General features: G+C 60.2%; 1 protein-coding gene across 1 annotated transcript in view; it reads left to right on the top strand.

Moving 5' to 3' along the window:
- ADAMTS2 (ADAM metallopeptidase with thrombospondin type 1 motif 2) overlaps positions 1 to 23,582 on the top strand; it is a 225,596-nt gene that overhangs the window by 194,940 nt on the left and 7,074 nt on the right. Inside the window, exons 11-21 of the mRNA XM_028092585.2 lie at positions 1,110 to 1,255; positions 4,833 to 5,008; positions 5,622 to 5,755; positions 10,527 to 10,650; positions 11,585 to 11,665; positions 13,354 to 13,520; positions 14,957 to 15,122; positions 17,066 to 17,198; positions 17,956 to 18,163; positions 19,692 to 19,821; positions 20,534 to 20,623. Of these exons, the coding sequence (XP_027948386.1) occupies positions 1,110 to 1,255; positions 4,833 to 5,008; positions 5,622 to 5,755; positions 10,527 to 10,650; positions 11,585 to 11,665; positions 13,354 to 13,520; positions 14,957 to 15,122; positions 17,066 to 17,198; positions 17,956 to 18,163; positions 19,692 to 19,821; positions 20,534 to 20,623 (1,555 nt within the window). The remainder of the gene's footprint in view (positions 1 to 1,109; positions 1,256 to 4,832; positions 5,009 to 5,621; positions 5,756 to 10,526; positions 10,651 to 11,584; positions 11,666 to 13,353; positions 13,521 to 14,956; positions 15,123 to 17,065; positions 17,199 to 17,955; positions 18,164 to 19,691; positions 19,822 to 20,533; positions 20,624 to 23,582) is intronic.

Genomic DNA, 23,582 nt, shown 5'->3' on the forward strand with positions numbered 1-23,582 from the left:
CCAAGCTCCTTATAGGTCCACTGTAGACATTTCCACTTGCTGCCTGTTTTTGTAAATAAAGTTTTATCGGGACACAGCCATGTCCGTTCACTGATGTGTTGTCTACAGCTGCGGTCATGCTCCGGTGGCGGAGCTGAGTAGTTACAACTGAGATCACGTTGCCAAAATAGCCACCGGCCCTTACAGAGAAAGCGTGCTGAGGAATGGCAGCATTATCTTTCTATTCACCATATGGAAGACAAACCTACAAAATGACATCCTGAAACCAGACAGCAGCCGGGGCGCCTGGAGCCCATCCAGCTCCTGCACCTGCACCCATGGCTCGGGGGTCATATGAAGAGGGGATGGACGAATATGCTTTCAGAATTGCAGGAAAAGTTGTGGCCGTCGGCTCATTTGAAAAACATCCTTATTCTTTGCTTTTGGTTGTGTGTGGTATTGGTCCATTGCTAAATTTTTAACTTTTTGTGATGTCTTTTCTTGTTCTAAATCAGCATTCCTTTTTTGATCTGATGTAGTATTTTACATGTTGTAATCCTTTTCCTAAAGTGGCCCTAAGTTGTGTAAGCGTCCTCCCTGTGGGAGGCTGGGGAGCAGTGTGACCAGCTTCAAGCTGTAGGTCTGCGTTCCCTGAGCTCCAGTGTTGTGCTCACTGCATTCATGAATGTTTACCGTGTCAGCTTGTCACCCAACCTTCATTTCCATTGTATGTCCTTTAAACACAGGCAGGTAGGTCCTGTACGTCTCTGGAGTCGCTGGCCTGATGGGCTGGTTGCTTCTTTGTGAACGTGCCCTGTGTGGGCACGCCTGTGGCTTCGCCCGGAGACAAGGTGTGGGGTGTGGGGCAGGCTCGGGCCGAGGGGACAGAGCAGGCTGGACAAGACGTGGAGGATGGTGGGCGGCCGGGGCGGCAATCAGGGGGAGTGGAGTGGGCCAGCACCTCGCTGGGCCTCCTGATGGGGGGCTCTGAACTTCTACGGGGATGTGGAGTCTGCTCCCCCAGTTCCTCCAGGGCCAAGCAGGCATCAAGGGAACTGCAGGCTGAAGAGTATGGGGCATCCGAGTGGCCCTGGAACGGTGGGTCATAGGAGTGACCTTCTGTCTTTCAGCACTGCTTTAAAGGACACTGCATCTGGCTGACGCCCGACATCCTCAAACGAGATGGCAACTGGGGTGCCTGGAGTCCGTTTGGCTCCTGCTCGCGCACCTGCGGCACAGGTGTGAAGTTCAGGACCCGCCAGTGTGACAACCCACAGTGAGTTGGCCCCGCTGTTTCCCACCCTCCTGTGTGGTAGCTGAGGTCCCCGAGGCCCTCGGAGGCCCCTCGCCGGCTGGCCATATCCTGCAGGGCCCCCATGGCTGTCCACCACTTCTGGAGATGGTGTCAGGGCAGGCAGCCCGGGCTGCTCGTCACCATTCCTGGGAGGAAGCAGAGACTCGGGGGGGGGGGGGGTCTTGCCTCAGGGCGCACAGCCTGCTGGGGCAGAGCCAGCCCTGGAGGCTTGGAAACCTCCGTCACCTGGGCCGCTGGCCTGGGGCCATTCCCCCCCCAACCCCCCGCCGACCTGGCCCGCACTCTGCTCTGGCCACCAACTTATTCTGCCCTTCTTGGTCAAGGGCATGGAAGACAGAGGTGTAGCAGCGGCGGAGAAATGGGGATAAGGAAGAGGGTCCTCTTGAGCTCCCAGATGGCAGGCGAGAGGCAGGGTCAGCGACATGCCACCCCAGGCATGCATGGTAGAGCTCGCCTAGGGAGGCTGCCCCCGTGCCTGCTGTGCTGTCCTCCCCCAGGTTCCTTTAATGCCCCCCCATGCCACCCCACCCTGTGAATATCCCTCAGGTCTGGGCCCCGGCCAGTCCTGCACCTTGCCTCACCCAGTGCACTGCCCGGGGAAAGGGAGGGCATGTGGCCAGAGCACCTGGGTCCCTGCAGCTCTGTGTGACTCAGGGCGCATCAGTGAGCCCCCTGGGGCTGAGGCAGCCTACCTCATGGATTGATTGTGGGTGCACGTACAGTCATGTGAGTGGGACCCCCCACAGATGACCACTCCCTCTCGTCTTCCCCCAGCCCCAGGGAGGCCCCATGGCTGCCAGAAAACGTGTGGCTTTTGTTTTTCTTTCTTTGGCCTGTTTGGTGTTTTAAAGATCTTGGTTCACAGGAAAATACAAAAATATCTGAAATTTCACATTAAAAAAAAGAGAGAGAGAGAGAGAATCCTATTTACAGCTTCCAGATTGGGCATCCCTACAACACCAGGCCCAAATACAGGGTGGTGGGCGATGAACGACTCAGACCGCCCCCTTCATGGGGCAGCCCAGCCCAGCCATCTTCACTCACCTCCTCCACCCACCTGGACCCCCTTGATATTTGGGTTGGGGCCCTAAGCCTGAGTCCTAGGTTCATCACCCCGCCTTGGGTCCCACCACGGCCTCGCAGGATTGGGTATGACTTTATGTACACATGCATTTTTCTGTGGGAGCAGGTCTCTAGTTTCGTATCAACTTCTCAAAGTAGCCCGTGACCCCAAATTTAAGCCCCACAGGTCTCTGAGGCCCTTCCAGATGGGCTGGGCTCTGGCCTCTGCAGCAGTTCCTGGACCCCTGCTGGGCCAGGCCCTGAGCCGGCCCCCAGGGAGCCAGAGGGGGTCAGCAGTCTTGTCTCTGGTGAGAGATGTCAAGTCCACACCGGTCGGGAAGGGACCCATGCCCTGGGGTCCAGCGGTAGGAAAGCCCAAACGCCGGGGGCACCAGCTCATGCCTGGAGAACTCTCCTCCTGGTTCTGACCAATTCCTACCCGAGGGCTCCAGGCCCCATCCTGGTCAGGTACAAAGTACCCCGTCCCCGCTCCTTTCAAGCAGCTCTTGGGGCTATTATATCTGCCTCAGGATGACATATGAGATTAACAGGAGAGAACGTTAGAACCTCGGAGGTTCTGGGTGCTGGGTGAGGACCGCCAGGGTTCCCATCCCACAGCTCGGGGCCTGGCATGCAGCAAGCCTCAGGACCTGGGATTAGTCTCTCCTGCCCCTTCATGTGCCGATGGAGTGACTGGGGTCCAGGCTGCACAGCTGAGAAGGCAGATCTGGCCCAGCCCCCCGGCGTCCAGGCCCCGAAGCCTGGTGCCTGACTCTGGGCGCTTTGGGTCCAGAGGACTCATTCCCCAGGCCAGCCTTGAGGTTGGGGAGGCGGGCCCCAAGTTCTTCTGTCCGTCCTCACCTGTGTGCTCTAGGGAGCTTCCTAGAGCCCTGCTCTGGCTGCCCCAGCCTCCTTGGTGGCAGCAGGAGACCAGCACAGCTGTCAGGCCCAGTGCCGGTGCCCACTCCGCATCAGTGAGGGCCAGACAGCGCTGTGAGGGAGCGGTGACAACTGTTCCCACCAGCATCGGTGGGTGACCCGGGCAGCTGTGGGGCCCAGAGCGTTTCAGGGCTCCCGGGCTCCACGCAGCCTGTGTGTCAGCAACCCAGGTGGGCCCCACGCACCTCCCCTTTTGTGCATCCTCCCGGGGGGGCGGGGTGCAACCATGAGACTGGATGCTGTCCCACACGGTGTGGCTCCCTGAGCTCGTCTGTCTGCAGCCTTTCCTGCAGCGCGGGGGCCAGCGTGGAGACGCGCAGCTCCCAGCGGCCCCTGCTCGCAGGCCCGGGCGCCCCGTGTCCTTGGCTCTCCCCACTCTGTGACCGCAAAACCGAGGGCGGTCTAGTCCCTGGCTCTGCACTCGGTCTTCCTCGTCCACCTCCCCCGAATTCTCCAGCTCACTTTCTATTTCGGAGTTCGCGCGGCTCTCCACTGGAACCAGTTCGCCTCCTTCCTGCTGCTCCCCACACCTGCACGCTGCCCTGGGGATGCCCCAGTCGGTGCTGTCATCCCCCGTGACCCCATGGGTGGTGGCCCTGGTGTAAATCTCAGAGCTGCTCCTTCTTGTCATCTACCCCATCCAACACGGAGGCCTCCTGCTGCTTTCTCCACAGATGTCTTATATCACTTTTCCCCTCAAGAACACGGCCCTGGGGGAGGGGCCTCGTGGACGCCAGCCCCATTCCTTGTCCACTGTGCTGTGCCGCACGCGGCCGCACTGACCATCCCTGTCACATGGGCATGGCGCCACCCTTGCCCAAGTCTCCGGTGGGGCATCGGGTTCTGCTTGGCGCTGGCAAGCTGGGCGGACAGCGACGCCGAGGTCCCCAGCTCCCCTTGGGGTGCAGGCCTGCCGCGCCCCACCGCCCCGCCTGCCAGACGCACCTGCTGGCCCACAGCCAGCTCCTTTTCTGGTCTTTGCCGTGGGGCTAGTGCTTTGTGGACGAGTGCTGTTCTCAGTGAAGGGAGGGAATTAGGGTCTCTGAGGTCAGGGGAAGCCAGGGAAGTGTCTGCTGCCTTCCCGACCCTTGTTGGGAACTTGGGCGGCAGGCTTCTGCTGGTTTGGAATTGTTCTTTGAGTTCCCAGCGTGGGTCAGGCACAGGCCTGAGCCTCCCCCACCTCCTCCATCTTGGGATTCATGTCCCAGGAAAGGCAGAACTTTAGCCAGCCACAGCCCACTGTTGGCTCAGTCACAGCGACAGGAGCAAGGGTGGGGGGATGCAGGGGGCCCAGCTGATGCTGCCTTCCCGCAGGGGTCCCGGAGGGAGGGATGACCAGCCCCTTTATGCTTAACGGACGGTGGGGGATTGCCCAAGAACTGCAGCTAAGACAGGGCAGGGCTGAGTCCCTTCACTCTGCGTAGCTGCCTCCCCACACCTGAGACGCAGGACTCCTCACAGTCCCACAAGTGGCACCTCCTGTGCCGGCCTCTTCCTGGTGGCACTGAGCTGCAAGGCCTTCCCCTTTCTCCTGCAGCCCGGCCAACGGGGGCCGCACCTGCTCCGGCCTTGGCTACGATTTCCAGCTCTGCAACTCCCAGGACTGTCCTGATGCCCTGGCTGACTTCCGTGAGGAGCAGTGCCGGCAGTGGGACCTGTACTTCGAGCACGGCAATGCCCAGCACCACTGGCTTCCCCACGAGCACCGGGACGGTGAGCCCCCAGGGACGGAGCGGGAGGGGGGTGGTGCTGAGCGGCGGTGCCTGGGCTGTGGGCGGGCTGGGGCTGTCAGCAGAGCCCACCCTGGCCGGCGTGGCTACGGGGCCCAGTCCTGGAACTTTAAACATACTGTTCCCGTTCCTTCCAGGCACTGGGCAGGGGCGGCCCACCAGACACAGGCCTGCTGTGCTCTCTCCATCACCCATGTGCGTTACAGCAGCCTGCCGCGTGCCCAGCCTGGGCAGTTCTGGGAGTGGGTGATGAGCAGACAGTGTCCCCATCTCAGGGAGGGGCTGCAGTCTGGAGGGAAAGGCCATCAGAGCCTCTGAGATCTGTGCCAACTTCAGCCCAGGCTCTGCTGGGAAAAGCTCTTCCTAAACCCAATAGCCCGGGGTCGAAGGCCCCAAGGCAGACACGCCAAGGGGGTTGTAGTCACCTGCCCCCTTTCACTTTCCGTCCCAGGCCCAGGGCAGGCCTGTGGGGGCAGGTGTATCCAAGAAGAGTCTTGCGAGAGCTTCTCCCTGGCATGGTGCTTCTCTTGAGCAAACCTGGGGAGAGAGTGAGCAGAACTGGCCCTCCTGACCAACACCTGCTACTTCCCTTCCAGCCAAGGAGAGATGCCACCTCTACTGCGAGTCCAAGGAGACTGGGGAGGTGGTGTCTATGAAGCGCATGGTGCACGATGGGACTCGCTGCTCTTACAAGGACGCCTTCAGCCTCTGTGTGCGCGGGGAGTGCAGGGTGAGTGCTGGGCAGTGGAGTGGGGGGGTGCAGGGGCGTGGGGGCCACAGCTCAGGGTGTCGGCTTCCTGGGGTTGTTGGGTGGGGCAGGCATGATCTCTCCCCTGTGCCAAGGGTTCTCCGACTTGAGTGTGCCTAGGGGCCCCCAGGGGGTTTGAGGCCCCACTTCAGAGGTTCTGATTCTGTAGCTCAGGCCAGGCACGGAGCATGAATTTTATTTGCTTCTTGGGTGATTCTGCCGCACGTGGTTCACAGGCGACCCTCTGTGAAGCACTGCCACATCCTTGCACTCCGCGGGGCCCTGGACAGCTCATTCTCGATCAGGGCAGCCCACCATGGGTCTCGTTGGTTCGGCTCTTTGTGGAAATGCCCTGCTGTGTTTTCCATCATTATTGCATGTTTGGCTTCAATCTCAGGCTGTCACAAGAAACAACGGTGGGATAACCTTGGCATATGATCATGGCATGAGCACAGGCCTCCCTCTGCCAGGCTCCCTAGAAACAGCTGGAGGCCTCCCTAGAGTCTGAGGAGGCAGGACTGATTGTAGGATCATAGAGGCTGACTTCCGTCTTGTTTTTCTGGGAGATGAGACCTTCAGGGGGTCTCGGGCAGGAAGCCTGGCAGATTGCCGCAGGTGCCCTGGAGAAAGAGAGTGCGGCCAGGAGAGCGAGAAGGTGGGGTGCGGGGCTGCTGGACTCGCGCTCAGGGTTCTGTCCACTCACAGAGGAGGGTAGCCCACAGCAAAGGAGGCTCCTCCGGACTCAGCAGCCAGGGGCCAGGGGGGCCAGACTGCACAGTCCACTCAGGTGGTGAAACCACATACTGAGGAACAGAGACAACAGCATAGCCTTTGTTCCTGCGGGGTTTTAATTTACGGAGGTGACCGAGTGACGACCCAGAGAGGTCAGTGCCATTGAAGGAAGAGGGGGTTACTTAGGGTTCCCGAGGGAAGGGCTCACCTTGCTATGCAGGGCCCCGTGGGGAAGCACCAGGTTTCGTGGGGGGAAAGGAAGGGGTGGGGGGCAGAGCTTTTATGGGGGTTTCCTCGGGGAAGGCAGGTGGGGCACAGGAAACAGTTGAAGACGGGCAAGTATGAACGATGCAGGCAGGCTCCGGGCTGGAGGGGTGGCCCCTGGCGTCTTGGTACCCTGCCTGGGGATGATTTTGGACAAGGGACGTATCATCTTGTGCGTGAGAGGCAGATAAAGGGGGTGACGGGGAGAATTGTTGGTTTACATATGGAACGTGCTCCCAGGCTGGCCCTTTGCTACCCCTAAGAGCGGGCATGAGGGCGGGGCAGCCTGTCCCTGGCCAGCAAGTTCATGATGTCAAAACATCGTAAGATACAGGGGGGCCTGGGTGGCAGCATCGGTTGAGCGTCTGACTCGGTTTTAGCTCGGGTCATGGTCTCGGGGTCATGGGATTGAGCCCCGTGTCAGGCTCTCACTCCGCCAGGAGTCTGCTTGGGATTCTCTCTCTCCCTCTGCCCCTCCCCCTGCTTGTATGCACATGTTCTCTGCCTCTCTAAAATAAATAAAATAAAATCTTAAAAAAAACTTCCTAAGACACAGAAAAATTTTAGAACCATGACCAACACAAGCCGTGAGCGCGGGCAACGTTTAGAAATAGAAGTCGCTTTAATCAGCAACTCTGATATGGTTGCAAACATAATGGAGAAGCCAGAGCCCTCATTCACCGCCTCAGGGGCTAGAGCTTCACTCCCACCGTTGACAGTGAAGAAGAGCAGATGAAGCATTTCATTAATTAATGGTGATTTTGAAGGACGACAGCAGGATGAGCGATTTTTTTGCTCTGTTGGAAAATAGAAATATTTACGTTTATATGTGATCATATTGCAGAAGTTCTAAAGCAAAGGAGACAGAGAGGTTGGGACCACCCCGAAGATGTGAGCAGTAGTAAGACGATGTACCGAGTCCTCACAAATGCCTGGGGACGTGTAGCCCTTCTTGTAAAAGTATCTCATGCTGGGTCAAAAGTCACGTCCAAGTGGACGCTGTCAATGAGGGAACGTCAGAACACAATGACTCAGGAGAGTGAAGAGTGACATGACAGCAGAAGGCGTGTCAGGAGACGAGAGATGCGTGCACGCGCACACGCGGCCACACAGAGCAGGGGATGAAAGAATATCAATAATTAAATGAGGCCGACAGGATAAAGGGCACAGTCCACTGCCCTGAGAGAGGAATAGCGGGCTATCAAATATGTCACCCGAAAATTGCACTGAGAAAGGCAGAGATGGAAAGAAGCCAGCATCCCTCCCCATGGGACAGGGAGCCCACCACCTCCACTAGTGTCCCCCACCCCGGCTTGGACCGCAGCAGGGTCCAGCTTCCAGCCCTCTCTGCCTGTGGCCTAAGCAGGCAGCAGCCATGCAAAGCCCCTCGGGGACACGAGCCCTCCCCAGCCTGAGCCGTCAACCCCAACAGGACTGCAAGCAAGATTTCAGGCCCACACCAGGACCCTGGTCTTCATTAGCCTTTTCTCCTCAGTTAACCTCTTATCCTTAGGAGCATGTTCCCCCTCGTTCAGACTACTGAATGTTAAAACAGTGTCTCCTGAAGGCCCGTAGACACTTGTCAGGGTTGGAGGCTCCCCGAGCCGGGGACTGTGCTTGCTTGCGCCTGGCGGTCATGCCACCCGATGAGCCGACCAGCAGCTGCCCAGACGAAACCGCTCCTCTCGAGGGCGGGCAAGGTCCTGTCCACTGTGATTATTAGGCATACCTTGATTTCAGGAAAAACAAAAAAGACCAAAAGAAAAAAATGCCTGAGAAGTAAGGAAAAAGGGTGACAAGCCATTTTAATATCTCTGGAGTTGACAGATCAAGTAGTTAATTTATTCTGTTTTCCCTTTTGTGCACCTTCTGTAACTCTGGGAACAAAGTCTCCTTTGGAACAAGTGTCTTGAAATGGAGCCTGTTGCTTCGTTTTCCCTCTGTCCAGATATCCTCCAGCTGAATTTCTAATTAGTGTTTTGGGTCGTACATGGGCTGCAGTCCTTTTTAGAAAGAGCGCATGCACCAGTGAAGAGCTTCTAGATCAGAGCTGGTTCTCCCTTATGGAGCACGATCTGACTTGGGCTTCGGAGTCCGGGAATCTGGGAGAGCGCCTTCCGGATGCTGCTTTGCTCCCTGGCATCTGCCTTGGCTCCCACCTGCCTCTATAGCCCTGAGGCTTTTTGCTTCTGGTTTAGTCTGTCTGAAACGGAGCACGAATTCCCCTCAGGTGAGAGGCTGGAGCAACCCTTCTCCCAGGGAGTGTAACTGTCTTGGCCTGGAAAGGGGGTTCTCCCCCTGCCGCCCTGCATCACCTCCAGCCTTCCCTGAGGAAGGGAGCCTGTGACTGTTTCCGAAGCCCATCTCCTCACACCCCCAGCAACAGCCCCCACAGGCTGGACTGCTCTGACACCATGTCACAAGCATGGAAACAAACTCAGAGTTTGAGTGGCATTCCCCCCTGAGACCACACACCTAGAAATGGCAGGTGCGTGCTTCGGCTCAGGCTTCTGCACCTTTAAAGACCGATGTTTTCCTTTGGTTTTCTTTTTTCCCTGGTAGATCACGTTGTCTTCCTTGGCTTATTCCCCACCCCCCCCCCCCCCCCCGCCTCAGGAATCATTAAAATAAACATCAGCATGTTCATTTCAGTGATTTTCACCCTGCTCACTTTCAAAAATGATTCAAAGGGCATATGATTACACATGGATGGGTAAGACCAGAGATCATCAACATCTATCCACACCTTCAAACATGATTCAGGAACTACTCCTCTATAGCCCTTTCATGGTGCAGAGCCCCTGCCCTCAAAGGGCCTCATAAGACAGAAGTCAGAAATGGAAGAGCAGAGGGAGAAGTGGGTTTCTCCAGAGATAGGTGGTAGGGATGATCTTGAAGGGAAAATTAGCTCTGAGCTTCCCAGCAGGCTTGGCAAAAAGGAAAACGCGTGATGCTCTGGTGCACTCTGGGCCAGGCGGAGGGAGCCGACCAGCTCGGCTGGCTTCCTTGGCTGAGCTAGGAGAGAGTGGCCTCAGGCGACATGCTCAGGGCCGTCGTCCTGCAGGACCTCTTTCCGAGGAGTTTCCCTGGGCCTGGGAATGGTGAGCTGCCAGAGCTAGAGAGAGTAGAATACCCTGAACTGGTTACTGCTTTGGCCAGGTGGCCCAGGGCAAGGGAGCGTCCCTGCTCGGTGTGGAATAATTTCGACACGAGTGGGTGATACTGAAAGGGTTTCTTGAACGAATGGAGGCCCAGTTGTTCTCACCAACTCTCGTCACCTCCTGCACAAGACACCCCAGAGACAGACAAAAGGGGGCACCGTGTTCTTAGGGCCTGTGGGTCTGAGCTTTGGGTGGGGGCCCCAGACAGGCTGCACTGCGTGGCCCCCCAGGAAAAGGGCAGAGGCCAGGTGTGATTCACAGCCATTGGGGTGGAGACGTGCATGCGGAGGCTAGCTCCCCAGTCCGGGCCAGCCTCGGCAGGTGGCCCCGGTCAAGATGTGCAGAGCCCTGTGAAGTCACACTGCCCAGATGAGCAGAGGAGGGGCAGGGAGCGGCAGCGGTTGGCCCGTGGCTGGGCACACAAGGTCTGTCTTTCTCCAAAGCCCAGTCTCCTTCCTCTGCCTCGGGAACCGCTAAGGGAGGTGCGGGCCTGAGCTGCAGTGGGGACAGGTGGCAGGGCCCCGGGGGCACAGATCGGGCTGGGGGCTCAAGCAGGGAGCCCTCTCGAATACACACTGCACCCCGTCCCCCTGCAGAAGGTGGGCTGTGACGGAGTAATCGGCTCCAGCAAGCAGGAGGACAAGTGCGGCGTGTGTGGAGGGGACAACACCCACTGCAAAGTGGTCAAGGGCACATTCACACGCTCCCCCAAGAAGCTTGGTGAGTGAGCCCCTCCCTCCGGCCCCCGGTGCCTGAATGTCTGCTACACCTGGCGGGATGGCGGGGGGGCGGGGTGGGGGGTGGCCGTGACATGGAGGGAGGATCATAAGTCAGGCACAGCCTGAGCTGGGCTCCAGGGTGGATGGGGACCGGAGAAGCCAGCTCTTGGGGGTCAGGACAGAGAATGCCGACATACAAGTGCACAGGGCAGATCTCAGTCTTTATTTGAGGGCTGGGGCCTGCATAGGGCACCCCTCCCTTGCCTTTCAGAGCTGCCCGGGAGGCCTCTGGGTCCCTCTCAGCTCCTGCCGCCCTCAGCAGGACCGCCCTGGGCTGCTTAGCAGACCGTAGAGCCACACGATGGGGCTGGGGAACTGGGGGTCCCCGGCCGACCTGAGATCTGGGAAAACAGCCCTGTGGGTGGGCCTGCAGTGACTACACCTCTGTCTGAAATGGGGAGAAGCCGCTTTGGTTTGCCTCTTAGAAGAAGGCCACGGCCATGACTCCGAGCCGGCACCAGGGTGCGGGGTGACCCTTTCCATGGTCCCACAAGAGCCCAGGGGTCTTTAGTTCCCAGATTAAGTGGCCGAGGTCCAGGAGGCCAAGTGGTTCGCTGAGGGCCTCCCTCCTGGATATGGCATCTTAGCTTCAAGCCCAGGCATGGCTCCAGGGCCTTCCCGAGGCCTTGACCCTGCCAAGTTTCCAGTGGAAAAGGCCCACTTTTGGAAAAGGATTTGAAGAGGAACAGAAGGGCTTCAGCCAGCTGGGACACAGTACTTTTCCCATCAGCCCTTGTCCCATCAGGGTGGTCAAAGCCCATGAAACATGGAACCCTCTGGAATGGCCTTCGAGGGCGAGACCCCTCCATGCATTGTCCACATTCCAGCGGCCTCTTCTGACTCATCTGACTTTGTCTCCCCACATCCCAACAAAGGTTACATCAAGATGTTTGAGATCCCGGCAGGAGCCAGACACCTGCTAATCCAGGAGGCAGATAGCACCAGCCACCACCTGGGTGAGTCTCTGAAGCCCAGTGGTTCTGGGGATGGCTAGAGAGCCCAGGGGTCAGAGGTCAGGCTGAGAGGCCCAGCTGAAGCTCCACCCCCACCCCCAGGGTCACCTCCTGGTGGAGAGGCCAGGGGGCTGGGGTCAGAGGGCTCCTCTGGGAGCAGCTGGGGTATGGCATATCTAAAGCATGCCATAGCCCCAGCTCACAGAATGGTGACTCCCTACTCCCTCCTCCATCTCAAGGCCAAGGGGGAAGGCTCCTCCCACCCACTGGAAGGCAGGCAGGGTCTGCAAGCAGTGTCCTGGGCAGCAGCCCCCACACCAATGAGAAGGCACCCGGGCTGGCCTGTGGATGGGGTCACAACCTGTATTTGCATATTTGCAATTAGTTTAATTTTAAACTCAAGAGAGTCTACCTGGAAGAGGGCTTTCTGGCATCTCTTGCAAATGTGGATGTTCATACAACTCTGAGCCACCCTGCCTGCCTGTGGGATCGTGCCTGCCGAGACTGCCGGGACACCTCGCAGGCCTTCACCCGTCCTCACCCCCACCCCCTGAAGGCACCTGGGTCCTGCCTCCTGGGTGGTCGTGGGCTGAAGTCCGAAGTGATGCTGGGGATCACTGGGGAGACCCCAGACGAGTCTCTTCCCCCAGTTTGGGCCCTACCTTCCTCCTTGTGCCCTGGAGACCGGACTGGGTCAGGGGCTCCCTACGTGCCACCGTCTGGCAGCCCCACCAACACACAGCAAATACCCCACTCTGTTTAATGCACATTTTTCTGTCTTCCCTGTTTTAAGAGGAAACTTTATACAGCTACCCAAAATGCAAAACCAGTACCACTTGCCTTCAGTGGAAGGTAAATGTAAAAGTCGATTCCTGAAGGGAGAGACCCTTCTATGTGAACACATTCCTGCTGCAGGCTCCAGGTCTGAGGGCTGATCTCTCTGCGTAGGAGCAACCAGGGTTGGTGGCCAGTTGAGGGCCTGCAGGCCCCTGCTGAAGCTTTCTTTGTGGGGTGGACAGAAAACTACAGGAGGCTCGTGCAGGGAACGATTTCCTCCTTCTGTGATCCCTGTCTGGGACCCTCCTAAAATCATCCAGCAGCCCCCCAGTAGCTGGCTTCCACACTGTGGGAAGTGTGGGGCTTCCTGACCAGCTGGTTCTTGGCTCCCAGACACCTGCTTCTCCTGGGGTATTCCCTGTGGCCCATGCCACCCCCTGGTCAAGTCAGGGCTCTGAGGATGTGTGGGGAATGCATGGGCAGAAGGTCGGGGTGAGGAGACCTTGCTTTTCAGCTGGACGTATGCTTACCCCATGGCAGGAAGCCTTACCCCAGCCCTGCACCCCGGGGTCCAGCAGATGCCCAGCAACCAGGAGGCTGGGGCGGGGTGCGGGGGACAATGGCTCTGAGTAGACTGCAGGGAGGTGACCCCGACAGCGGCTGCTTGAAGCCCCTGTACCCCCAGGGCCTGTGGGGGCAGTTCCAGGAAAGGGCCCTGGGAACTGTAGCTCCAGCCCACAGCGATCTGGGCCATCACTGGTAGAGGGCAGCCGGGGCAGACAGGGGGATCTGCTCCCCACCGCTCCCCTCACCCGTCCAGACCCGTGGACCGTGCCGGCCTCTCTCCCCAGCGTGCCTGGCTCCTGCCACCGAGTGATCATGGCCGGGGTGGGGGTGTCTTCTGCCGTTCTCAGCCGTCAAGAACCTGGAGACAGGCAAGTTCATTTTAAATGAAGAGAATGACGTGGACCCCAATTCCAAATCCTTCATTGCTATGGGTGTGGAGTGGGAGTACCGCGGTGAGGACGGCCGGGAGACGCTGCAGACCATGGGCCCCCTTCACGGCACCATCACTGTGTTGGTAAGTGGAGGCAGGGGCCAGGCCTGCCTGGGATGGAGATGGAGGGGGTGCCTGGGGACCCTGGGCCTCCCTGCATCCTTCGGGCCCCTCTTGGAACAGCCCCCTGGCCTGCTCTGTGGACCAAGGGTCTCCATCTCTGTCAGACATGAAGCCTCAAGACATGAGACTCTGGGCTCTGCATTGGGCCCTGGGGGACCTCAGTCAAACTCTCCCCTCTAAGGGTTTCAGTTTCCCCCTCCAAATGGCATTCACGGCCACCTTTCATCATGTCTGCTCATGTCTGCCATCCCATCCAAACCTTGCAATGCCCCGGAGTGACCGACAGGGTTCAGGAGGTTAGACTCCCAGACCCAGGTTGCACCAGACTTTGTCCCGAAGCAGGGCTAGACCCCAACTCTCCTGCATCCAAGACGCGCTCCTGGTGATGAGAATTCAGAGGGGGCTTGATTTTCTTTTCTTTTCTTTTCTTTTTTTTTCCAAGATTTTATTTTTAAGTAATCTCTGCACCCAACGTGGGGCTCGAACTCACGGCCCCGAGATCAAGAGTCACCTGCTCCGCCAACAGAGCCTGCCAGGTGCCCCAGGGACTTGATTTTCTAATCGCTTTTTGAAAGTTAATTTCAGTTGCATAAGTAAGATGTTTTATTTGGGCCTCTAGCTCCTCAGCTCAGCTCACCTGTGGGCACTTTTCGCCCCTGGGAGTGCCCTCGGCGGCCTGCCAGTGGGGGCGCAGGTGCAGTCGGGCCTCAGCGACTGCTGTTTCCGTACCAGCAAATGCACCTGCTTGCCGAAGCAAGTGTGTAACCCCCGTATCAGTGCTGGCGGTTTCCACGGCCATTCCCACACACGTGGGCAGAGCAGCGAGGGAGCTCAGTCGTCCCCGCAGAGCTGGAGCGGGGGGCCGCTCTGCTCCTTGTCCAGGCCTGTAAACCAGGATCCTTTTCCCCGTACGTGTGGGGCCACGCTTTCCACAGTTTTGTGCCACCTAGGGGGATGGTTTTGCTCTTTTGGGGGGCCCCAAGCAGAGCACCGAGTGCTGTTGGGTGTTGCTGAGCACAAGCGTGGGTGGCGTGCCCAGCAGAGTGTGCTTGATGAGCTTCATTGGGCCGAAGTTTCAGTGCAGCGGCCGTGAGGTTGGCGTGAACGAGTCAGCCGCAGAAACTAAGGTGGCCTTGAACAGAAAGACACATAAAACAAGGTTATGTAATGACGGTGAAAGTACCCTGACCAGACGCTGGCGGGACCCTGGCCCCATGCTCCCCCGCGAGCCGTGGTGCAAGATCGGTGAATTTAGAGCCTTCCGGCACTTTCCAGAACATAATGATGGCACAGAAGGAGAACCGGCTGTTCGTGGGCTGGGGCGCGTGTTTCTAACCTGGCTGCCGAGGGCGGGTAGACCGTGGGGTGGACGCGTTCACGGCCCTCTCCGGGCGCAGGTCATCCCGCAGGGAGACGCCCGGGTCTCGCTGACGTACAAGTACATGATCCATGAGGACTCGCTCAATGTGGACGGCAACAACGTCCTGGAGGACGACTCTGTGGGCTACGGCTACGAGTGGGCCCTCAAGAAGTGGACTCCTTGCTCCAAGCCCTGCGGCGGAGGTGAGGGGCCTCTGAGGGCCGGGGGGCGCCTCCTGAGCTCCCTGCGGCGGAGGTGAGGGGCCTCTGAGGGCCGGGGGGCGCCTCCTGAGCTCCCTGCGGCGGAGGTGAGGGGCCTCTGAGGGCCGGGGGGCGCCTCCTGAGCTCACGGTGCCCTGCTCGCTGCCTGGCCAGAGGGGCGTGCCCGCACGAGAAGACTGGCCCCAGGGGCAGGAGGCCGAGGCAGCGACCCGCCTGGTGGGGGGCAGGGGGTGGGCAGGAGGGGGTGCTCGGGGCAGTGGGCCAAAGGCAGCCGGAAGGCTGTGTGGGAGCGTGGGTGTCAGCAGCACGGAGCTGCCTCAGTGTGGGAGGGCGGGGCTGCCCGGCGGGAGGCTGGTGCGAGGATGACTTGGGTGGATTACCACGGCCTCATGAAGCCGGCCCAGGAGGGACTCGGGCCATGCTGCTGAGACCCAGAAGGGCACCCCCGCCCCCGTGGAGGTCCTTCCCCGTGTTCATCCAGAAGGGCCGCCCAACCCCCCTGGGGCAGGGCTTCCTGCAGAGGTGTCCCCCCTGCCCTGGACCTCAAAGAGTCCACAGTTGGGTGGGACATACAGACAGGCAGGACGTTTTGGTCACTGTTCCTGGGGGGCTGGGCAAGCTAAGAGGCAGGAGCAGGTGTCCAGGACAGACCTCCCTCAAATGCCGTGTGGGGTCTCACACCTAGAGGACAGAGGGGACTTTGCCAAAGTGGAGGAGACCCATCCCGTGGCCCAGGTGGGGGGACAGCTCCTTCTGCCGGGCTCCCACCTGGGCGGGTGGCACCCCCAACCCTCCCTTGAGCCATCCTGCCCCCCCTGGATTCCAGCAGCGTCCTGCTGACTCTCCCTCCTCTCTATCTCTTGGGCCTCTCTGCTGTTCCGTCTTCCCAGCCCTGGCACCATCCTTGCTCCCCAGCTGGCCCTTGTGTGTCCACTGTCACCCCCACTGTGCCTTCTTAAAGGTCCCTTCCTGGCATCCCTTCCTGGTGCCATTGTTTTAGCAGCTCCCTCTACTCTTGCGATAAAGACGAGATTCTCCTCATGGCTCTGTGGTCTGGGCAGCTTGCTGACCTCTCCCACTGCATCGGTGCCCCCACCCCTGGCCCACCAGGCCCTGGCCACACTGGCCTTAGCTGCTTTTCCTGGACATGCTGTGCTCCTGCCTCAGGGCCTTTGCACAGGCTGTCTCCTTCCCGGGAGCCACACTACTGCCTCCCCACTACACCAGCATCCTTCCATTCTCTGCCTTCTAAGACATCTCCAGACACCCAGATTGGATCAGGCTGTCCAGCCACGTTGTCTCATGTCTCGCCCACTAGCCTGGGGTTTAGAGACCTTGGAAGTGTTGACATACTGGGCTCCATAATTCTCTCTGTAATTTTTGTGGGGGCTGTCCTGTGCGTTGTAGGATGTTGAGCAGCATCCCCGGCCTCTACCTGCTAGATGCAAGCGGCAGCCCCCAATCCCGAGCTGTGACAGCCGAGTGTCCCCCAGATATTGCCCGATGTCAAAATCATCCCCAGCTGAGAACAGCTGCCCTAGCCATAGCCAATGGTGGGAGGAGCCTTGCAGGCCATGTTTCTGTGTTAAGCCACCTCCTGGCTCATCACAGGGCCTCGGTGCAGGTTAATTCGAGGTGGAGTACATGGCTGAGCAATGGAGAGGAGATAGAGCCCTCCCCCCTGCCCCAGGAAGCCAGCTGAGGGGCCAGAGAACAAGGTGGCCACTCTCCCCAGCCTCCCACCTCGCTGGGCCTGGGGTGCTGGGTGGACGTGAGGCTGGTCATCTCCAAGGCCCAGCCCTGGCACACGGCCCCGCCTCCCACCCCATCAGAAGGCTGGGGAGAAAGGGGCTGAAGCTGCCCCTCCATGCCCCTCTGGAGCCCTCCACACTGCCCCATGAGCCCCCGCGATCTCTCATCTTCAGGCTCCCAGTTCACTAAGTATGGCTGCCGCCGGAGGCTGGACCACAAGATGGTGCACCGAGGCTTCTGCGACGCCCTCACGAAGCCCAAAGCCATCCGCCGGGCTTGCAACCCACAGGAGTGCTCCCAGCCAGTGTGAGTGCCCGGGGCCACCAGCTCCTCCAGCCCCAGCCTGGGGTCCCAAGAGACAAGGGAGGGCAGACCCCCGGGGCTCCTGGGGAGGCAGGTACGGGCTCTAGTCCCTGAGCGGCTCTGGGCCTCGCGTCCCCTGCCACGTGGGGTGGGTTCTTTCTCCCTCAGCACATGCTGTGGAGTCTGAGACCCCGCAGGCTTTGCAGCGTGCCCCTGCTTCGCATCTGCTGTACTGAGACAGTCATGTGCATCTTAGGGATGATGACACGTGCTAAAGCCCAGCTGGGGAAACTGAGGCTCAGCGGGGACCAGCCTCTTCAGGTCCTGTGGCATACGTTCCCCAGGCCGCTCGTTGCGGCAGCTGCAACCTTGGACTCTCCAGCCCGCGGCTTTGGCAGGGCTGCATTTCGGGGCCCAGGTTCCTTTTGCAGGGCCCTGAGCTTGGGGAGGGGGATTGGCACGTAGGCCCATGGGGGCTGAGTGGGGATGGGTGCTAAGGGAGTCTACCCTGAAAGGTCTGTGACATCAGCAGCCGCCGAGGGGACAGATAGCCAGGGCTCTCCATGCCCCCCACCCCTGCCCAGGGCCCCGCCAGCGCTGGAACTGTCACCTGCAGGACCTCGGACAGAGCCCTCGCCAGGCTCTAGGCTGTCTTCGTGAGAATAGGGGACGAGAATAGGCTGCCCCTCTCTGCACCCCTGGGCCACAGCCAGGCCAGCCGGCTCTCCAGGGGGGCTGACCTGTTGCTCCGCCCCCACAGGTGGGTCACAGGTGAATGGGAGCCTTGTAGCCAGAGCTGCGGGCGGACGGGCACGCAGGCTCGCTCTGTGCGCTGCGTACAGCCCCTGCACAACAACACCACCCGCTCCGTGCACACCAAGCACTGCAACGACGCCCGGCCCGAGGGTCGTCGGGCCTGCAACCGTGAGCTCTGCCCCGGGCGGTGGCGGGCTGGACCCTGGTCCCAGGTGAGTGGTCCCCCGGGCCCCCTGGCCTCGCGGCCTCAGCCCCCAGAGCCAGCTTGGGTGGGACCGAGGTAGTCAGAGTGTTCCGCTGGGTCTGGCTGCAGTTCCTGGCCCGGGGCACATCCTGTGGGTCTCCGGGCGTGGGGCGTGCCACACGGTCCCTGCTCTGTTGAGAGACCAACTGGAACGGGTCTTCACTCTGCAGGGCCGAGGCTGCCATGTGCTACAGGAGCCTAGAGTCATGGGAGACCCAGGGCAGAGGGGTGGTCTGGAAGCCCGGCCAAGTTGGCAGGAGGGAACACGGGCCAGGGAGGGCTTGGACTGGGGCTGGAGAGAATAGTGAGGATGGTCTCCGGAGCTGGAGCGGCAGTCCAGGGCCAGGGCTGAGCTAACATGAGCACTGACATCCAGTTCACGGGCCTGGAGGGTCAGGGTCCCCAAGACCGGCCTCAGGCTCCATGATTCACCGGAAAGACTCACAAGACTCAGACGTCATCATACTCACAGTGTATTTCAGCGAAAGCACAGGGTGGAATCAGCAAAGGGGGGAACGTGCATGGCCAAGACCCGAGGAAGCCAGGCACGAGCTTCCAGGTGTCCCCTCCTGGTGGGGTCCCAGGGGCACACTCGGTTCTCTCAGCAGCAGCATGGGACGGCATGCACGAAATGCTGCCATCCGGGGAGCCCTTGTGAGCCTGGGTGTCCAGGGACTTCTGTGTGTGCCCGACTCTAGTCACTGAAGCTCCAGGCCCCCCCGGGGGGAGGCAGGTGCTCACTGTCAAGCACACTGTTGGTACAAACTAACTGGACAGACTGGTGCGGTGTGACTCGGGGCCTCAGGCATGCAGAAACACTCTCCCCAGACAGAACATTCTATGAGCTTAGTCCCCAGGAGCTTCCCAAATGCCAGTCCTGAAAGCAGGCCTTCCTTGGGGCTCTGTAGGGTTTGAGCAGCCCAGGACTGCTGAGTCCACCCTTTCCTGCACTATGTAAGGTGAGGACTTGGGAATTCTCCCGGCAGGGCTGGGCCGAGCCGTGAGCCGAGCCAGGCGTGTGGATGTGATGGCTTTGGGCCCCATGCGGTGAGGCAGAGGGGGCGCCAGGCTGGAGGGGCCAGTGAGGAGGCTGGTGGCATAGGGCCTTGTGTCCAGGGGTCCTCTGCCAAAATCTCCTGGGCTCGGTTAGAACTTTTCCAGCAGCCCCCAGCGCACAGCAGGTTCTCCGGGCCCTGGGTAAGCTTCCTTTGGCCAGAGAAAGGAGCTGCTCATTGAGAACCTGGAAGTGTCAGGCTCTGTGCATTTGCTCTAACTCGTAGTAACTCAGAAAGATAGGCCTGTGCGTCCCCTCTTCAGAGCCTCAGGAGATTGAGGTGGCTGCCCGAGGCTGGGCAAGGCAGCCCCGGCCTCTAGCACGTACTCTACCCTCTGCCCCTCACCACCTTCCACGTGTTATCGGGTCACGTGCATGGGGAGCTCTTTTGGGCCCGCTGACCACGGGAGGCGGGCCCTGACTGGTGACTCTCCACCTGCAGTGCTCAGTGACCTGTGGCAATGGCACCCAGGAGCGGCCCGTGCTCTGCCGAACTGCAGATGACAGCTTCGGGATCTGCCGGGAGGAGAGGCCCGAGACAGCCAGGATCTGCAGGCTGGGCCCCTGTCCCAGTAAGCCCTCTGCTGCCCACAGTCCCCAGCCCCCAGTGTCCAGCGGGCCCAGGGTGAGGTGGGCTGGGTTCGACTCAGCATCTGTGACCTGGAAGGAGATGCTGAGGGCTGGGACCTTTCCCTCGTCAGAAATGGAAGGAACTCAGCCCTGACTGCCTTCCTGGCCCCTCCCCGCTGGTCTGGGAGACGGAAGCAGATTCACGGTGACCACGTGGCGGGGCTCCGCCAGATGGGGTGTCCAGGTCCGTACAAGCAGGGGGTGCCTGTGCGAGTCGGGGGTACCTAGTGCCCTCTGCGGAGAACAACCAGAGCACCGGCTGCATACAGACACCTTTTGGTCCCAGAAAAAGCTCACAATGTGGACCCCACTGTAAATCCCACCTACAAAGGAGGGAGTTCAGGGGGGTCAGATGTGCCCACCCAGCCGGGCAGGGGGATAGAGCCAGAATTCACTTGCTCCCCATGTTGCTGGGGAGCAGGCAGGGTGGGGTGCTGGGTGGTGAGTAGCTGAGACCCAGGAGGCATGGTGGGGGTGGGGGAGAGGCTGGAGGTGGGCTTGGCCTGGGCCGCCGGGGCCCCTCTGTTCTGAGGGTTCTCGAGCACCACACCGGGGAGTTGGGGCCCTCGTTCTGGCCCTGAATGCTTGGGGTGGGCGGTGGGTGCTGGCCCAGTGTGGGGCCTCAGCCACCACAGCCCTTCCTCTCCCCTCTAGGAAACATCTCCGATCCTTCCAAGAAGAGCTACGTGGTTCAGTGGCTGTCCCGACCGGACCCCGACTCACCAGTCCAGAAGACCTCGTCAAGTAACCGGCCCGTTTATAACTCTGCCTCTGCCCTCCAGTGCATGCCCTGCGCCCTGTGGAGCTTGCCGTGGGCTCCCCTCCTCTCTTTCTATGGAAAACTTCCCTGACTCTTCCTGAGCGCTCTTTCGGTTGAATCTGATTTCTCCCGGGCCTCTGTGCTCGGCCGTCTCCCTTGGAGCTGCCCCGGCTGCCTGGCCGGGAGGGCCTGCCTCGCCGAGGCATGGCCCCGGGGCACTGGCCTCTTGTGGGGGGCCGGGACCTGGTTGGTGATGGCGTGTAAAGGGGCAAAGATCTGTCTTGGTGCTGGAGGGGCCGGAGGCCAGAGTGCACATGTGACCACTTGGTGACCACCTCTCGGGGCCACATCCCTCCAAGCTGGAGCTGCAGGTCGGAAGTCAAGGGGGAAACCCGCCGGTCCCCTTTCAGACGCTGCCCACCCGCGAGGCGAGGCCAGAGGGGGTCTGGGGCGCGCAGTGTTGTGCCGCCACGCCGGGTGGCCCAGCCCCGAGATTCCAGGGGTGCGTCGGGGGCTCCCCGGCCGCCCCTACTGTCGCTGCTGCTGCTGACCCTGTGCTCAGTGTGTTCTCCTGACTCGTGCGACTGTGGCCTGCTTCCTGTGGCCTTTGCAACCCAACTTCCACAGCCCTTGGCCTCCGTGCCCCATCCCCTCGGGGGGGTTTGGGTCACACGGAGGTGGCAGGGGACATGTCCCTCCGGTGGGACATGGGGACACACCGCCACTTCACTCTCTGTCCATTAGCTGCAATGGCCTTTTCTCATCGTGTGCACATGACCCCATCCATAGAGGTGAGAGAGAGAGAGAGAGATTGAGAGATAGAGATAGAGAGAGACTGATGTGGATGCGGCCACCTACCAGTGTGAACAACTACAGAATTACCTCAATTTTTATTGCTTTTTTTGCTTAGATAAAACTATGTAGAAAATGCCTTAAAGTTGAAAGGTAACAGAATTGGCTGCGAACTCCAGCCTCAGAGCAGGGTCGTGATCCAGGTAGGAGGCAGGCAGCGCCGACCCAGGGGGCGCCCCCCAGCGTGCAGGCTCCAGCCCGCTCTGCTCTGGAGACAGCGGACCCCCAGTGAGGCCGTGCAGCCAGTCGGCACTGACTGTTTGCTGAGCCCCCCTCCCCCCCACCCCAGGCGCTGCCTCACACAGAGGGCAGCGCACCTGCCCCTGGCATGCCCCTCCCCCCACCCCACCCCCGTGTCGCACCCCCGCCGCGCCCCGCCCCCTGCTAACCACACCGGCTGCCTCTTCCCCCGGCTCTGACTACTGTTATGTAAATACTCGGTGTGTAACGCATACTAATTCTCACGACTGTTAACTTCCAACTTTGACTAGGCCACGCAAGTGACTCTGCCCCTGGAAAGGGGCGGTGCAGTCCTGGGCATCGTGCTCTCTGTCTATATGCACTTTGGTTTATCAGGGATATTTTGTTAGTGTTTTGTATGTATCCAATGACGTAATACCTAGGTTCCATTGTCGTCGCTTTTCCGGTTTTTTTATGAGACGTTAGTGTGTGCCAAAGTGACCGTGGAAATGACCTTTTCTCCTCACTAGCGATGGAAAGACTTCCTGTCATGCATCCCACAAATAAAGTCAATAAAACTTCCGTGAAACTGGGTGCTCGGGTTTGGTCCGCGGCTGGCTCCTTCTCTTCACCTCGCGGCTGGTGGCGCTGTGGGGACCCTTCTGTTGCATTAGTGGCTGGGTTTCTGCTTCAAATGACTGCCGCCCCCCACTCCCCAGTGTGGCCCCCCTGCCCAGTGTGGCTATGTAAGCCCCTCCCCCACTGCGGGACGTCCCCCCCCCCCCCAGGCATTTTTCAGAACGTGACATCCAGCGTGGGGAGACACTCCCCCGTGACTTTGACTTTCGATTCCTTCCTGCTATACGAGCCCCTCGCGGGACAGTCTGGGTTCTCCCCTCACGGATGGAGGTTTCAGTGTCAGGGAAAGGGCCCCGGAGGTGGGTTTCTCCCCGTCTCTGGGCTCAGTGGAGTGGGAATGTGGGGTCAGAAGCCCAGATGGTGCTGGTCCAGGTCACCGTGCCCTGAGCCACCATCGGGCCACCGCCCTGGCTGCTGGCACAGCTCTCAGCCTTAGGTGACCTGTTCCGGGAGGGAGAGGTGCCCACCTGGTCCAGGTTGGGGGTCTGGGTCAGGAGAAGGGCATGGCAGCCGTGGCGCTGACCACCTGGCCTGTGCATTCACATGAGCATGTGCTCAGTGGCGCCTGCCCGTGTCCCCTGAGGCCTCACCTCAGAAGCCGCTGGACCCAGTGTGTTCCCTCACCTCGCTGACCAGGACCAGACAGCAGGCCAGGGTCCCACAGGGCCCTCCCGCCGGTGGGCTTCTCTCTCCTGCCTTTTCTGTGAAGGGGATCCCATGCCAGGGAGGAGGGAGATGGTGAGCAAGGACACCGTGGGGCCACCCAGCATCACGGAGACAGGTTTTGGGGCATGGGGCCAGGCCCTGGGTGCCTTCCTGCAAGTGTGGGGGCACGGAAACGTGGCTGGGTTCACCTTGCTCGGAGCTCTGGTCATTGAAAGGAAACACAGGAGACCCAGACAACTTCCCCTGACAGAGCTGCACCCACGCAGTGTCCCTCCCTGGAAGGATCAGAAGGAGCCCCCGCTGAAGGGGCTCCTGACACCCGGGGACAGCCAGAGAGCCCCAGGCCGCGGGCCGACGGGGGTCCCGTGCTTCCTTACCCTGTGGCCCAACCTTTGGATGGTGAAATGCTGCGTGAGGCTCGACTGGGAAAAGAGAACCGGGTTCGCCCCTTCCCAGTGTTTCCCGAAGCGTGGTGGGAGACAGGGAGGTTTTAGGTGGTGCATAAACATGGCCTGAGCTCCCCCCCAGCAGTCGCTCCCTAGTTCCCTGTCCCCTTCATGGCACCTGGAGGGGAGGCCTCACTGGGCAGGGGTGCGGCCATCTCCC

The sequence above is a fragment of the Eumetopias jubatus genome, unplaced genomic scaffold (assembly GCF_037043125.1).
Source record: "Eumetopias jubatus isolate StellerSeaLion01/CBP00866 unplaced genomic scaffold, mEumJub1_p1.0 scaffold_5, whole genome shotgun sequence".
Taxonomy (NCBI): domain Eukaryota; kingdom Metazoa; phylum Chordata; class Mammalia; order Carnivora; family Otariidae; genus Eumetopias; species Eumetopias jubatus.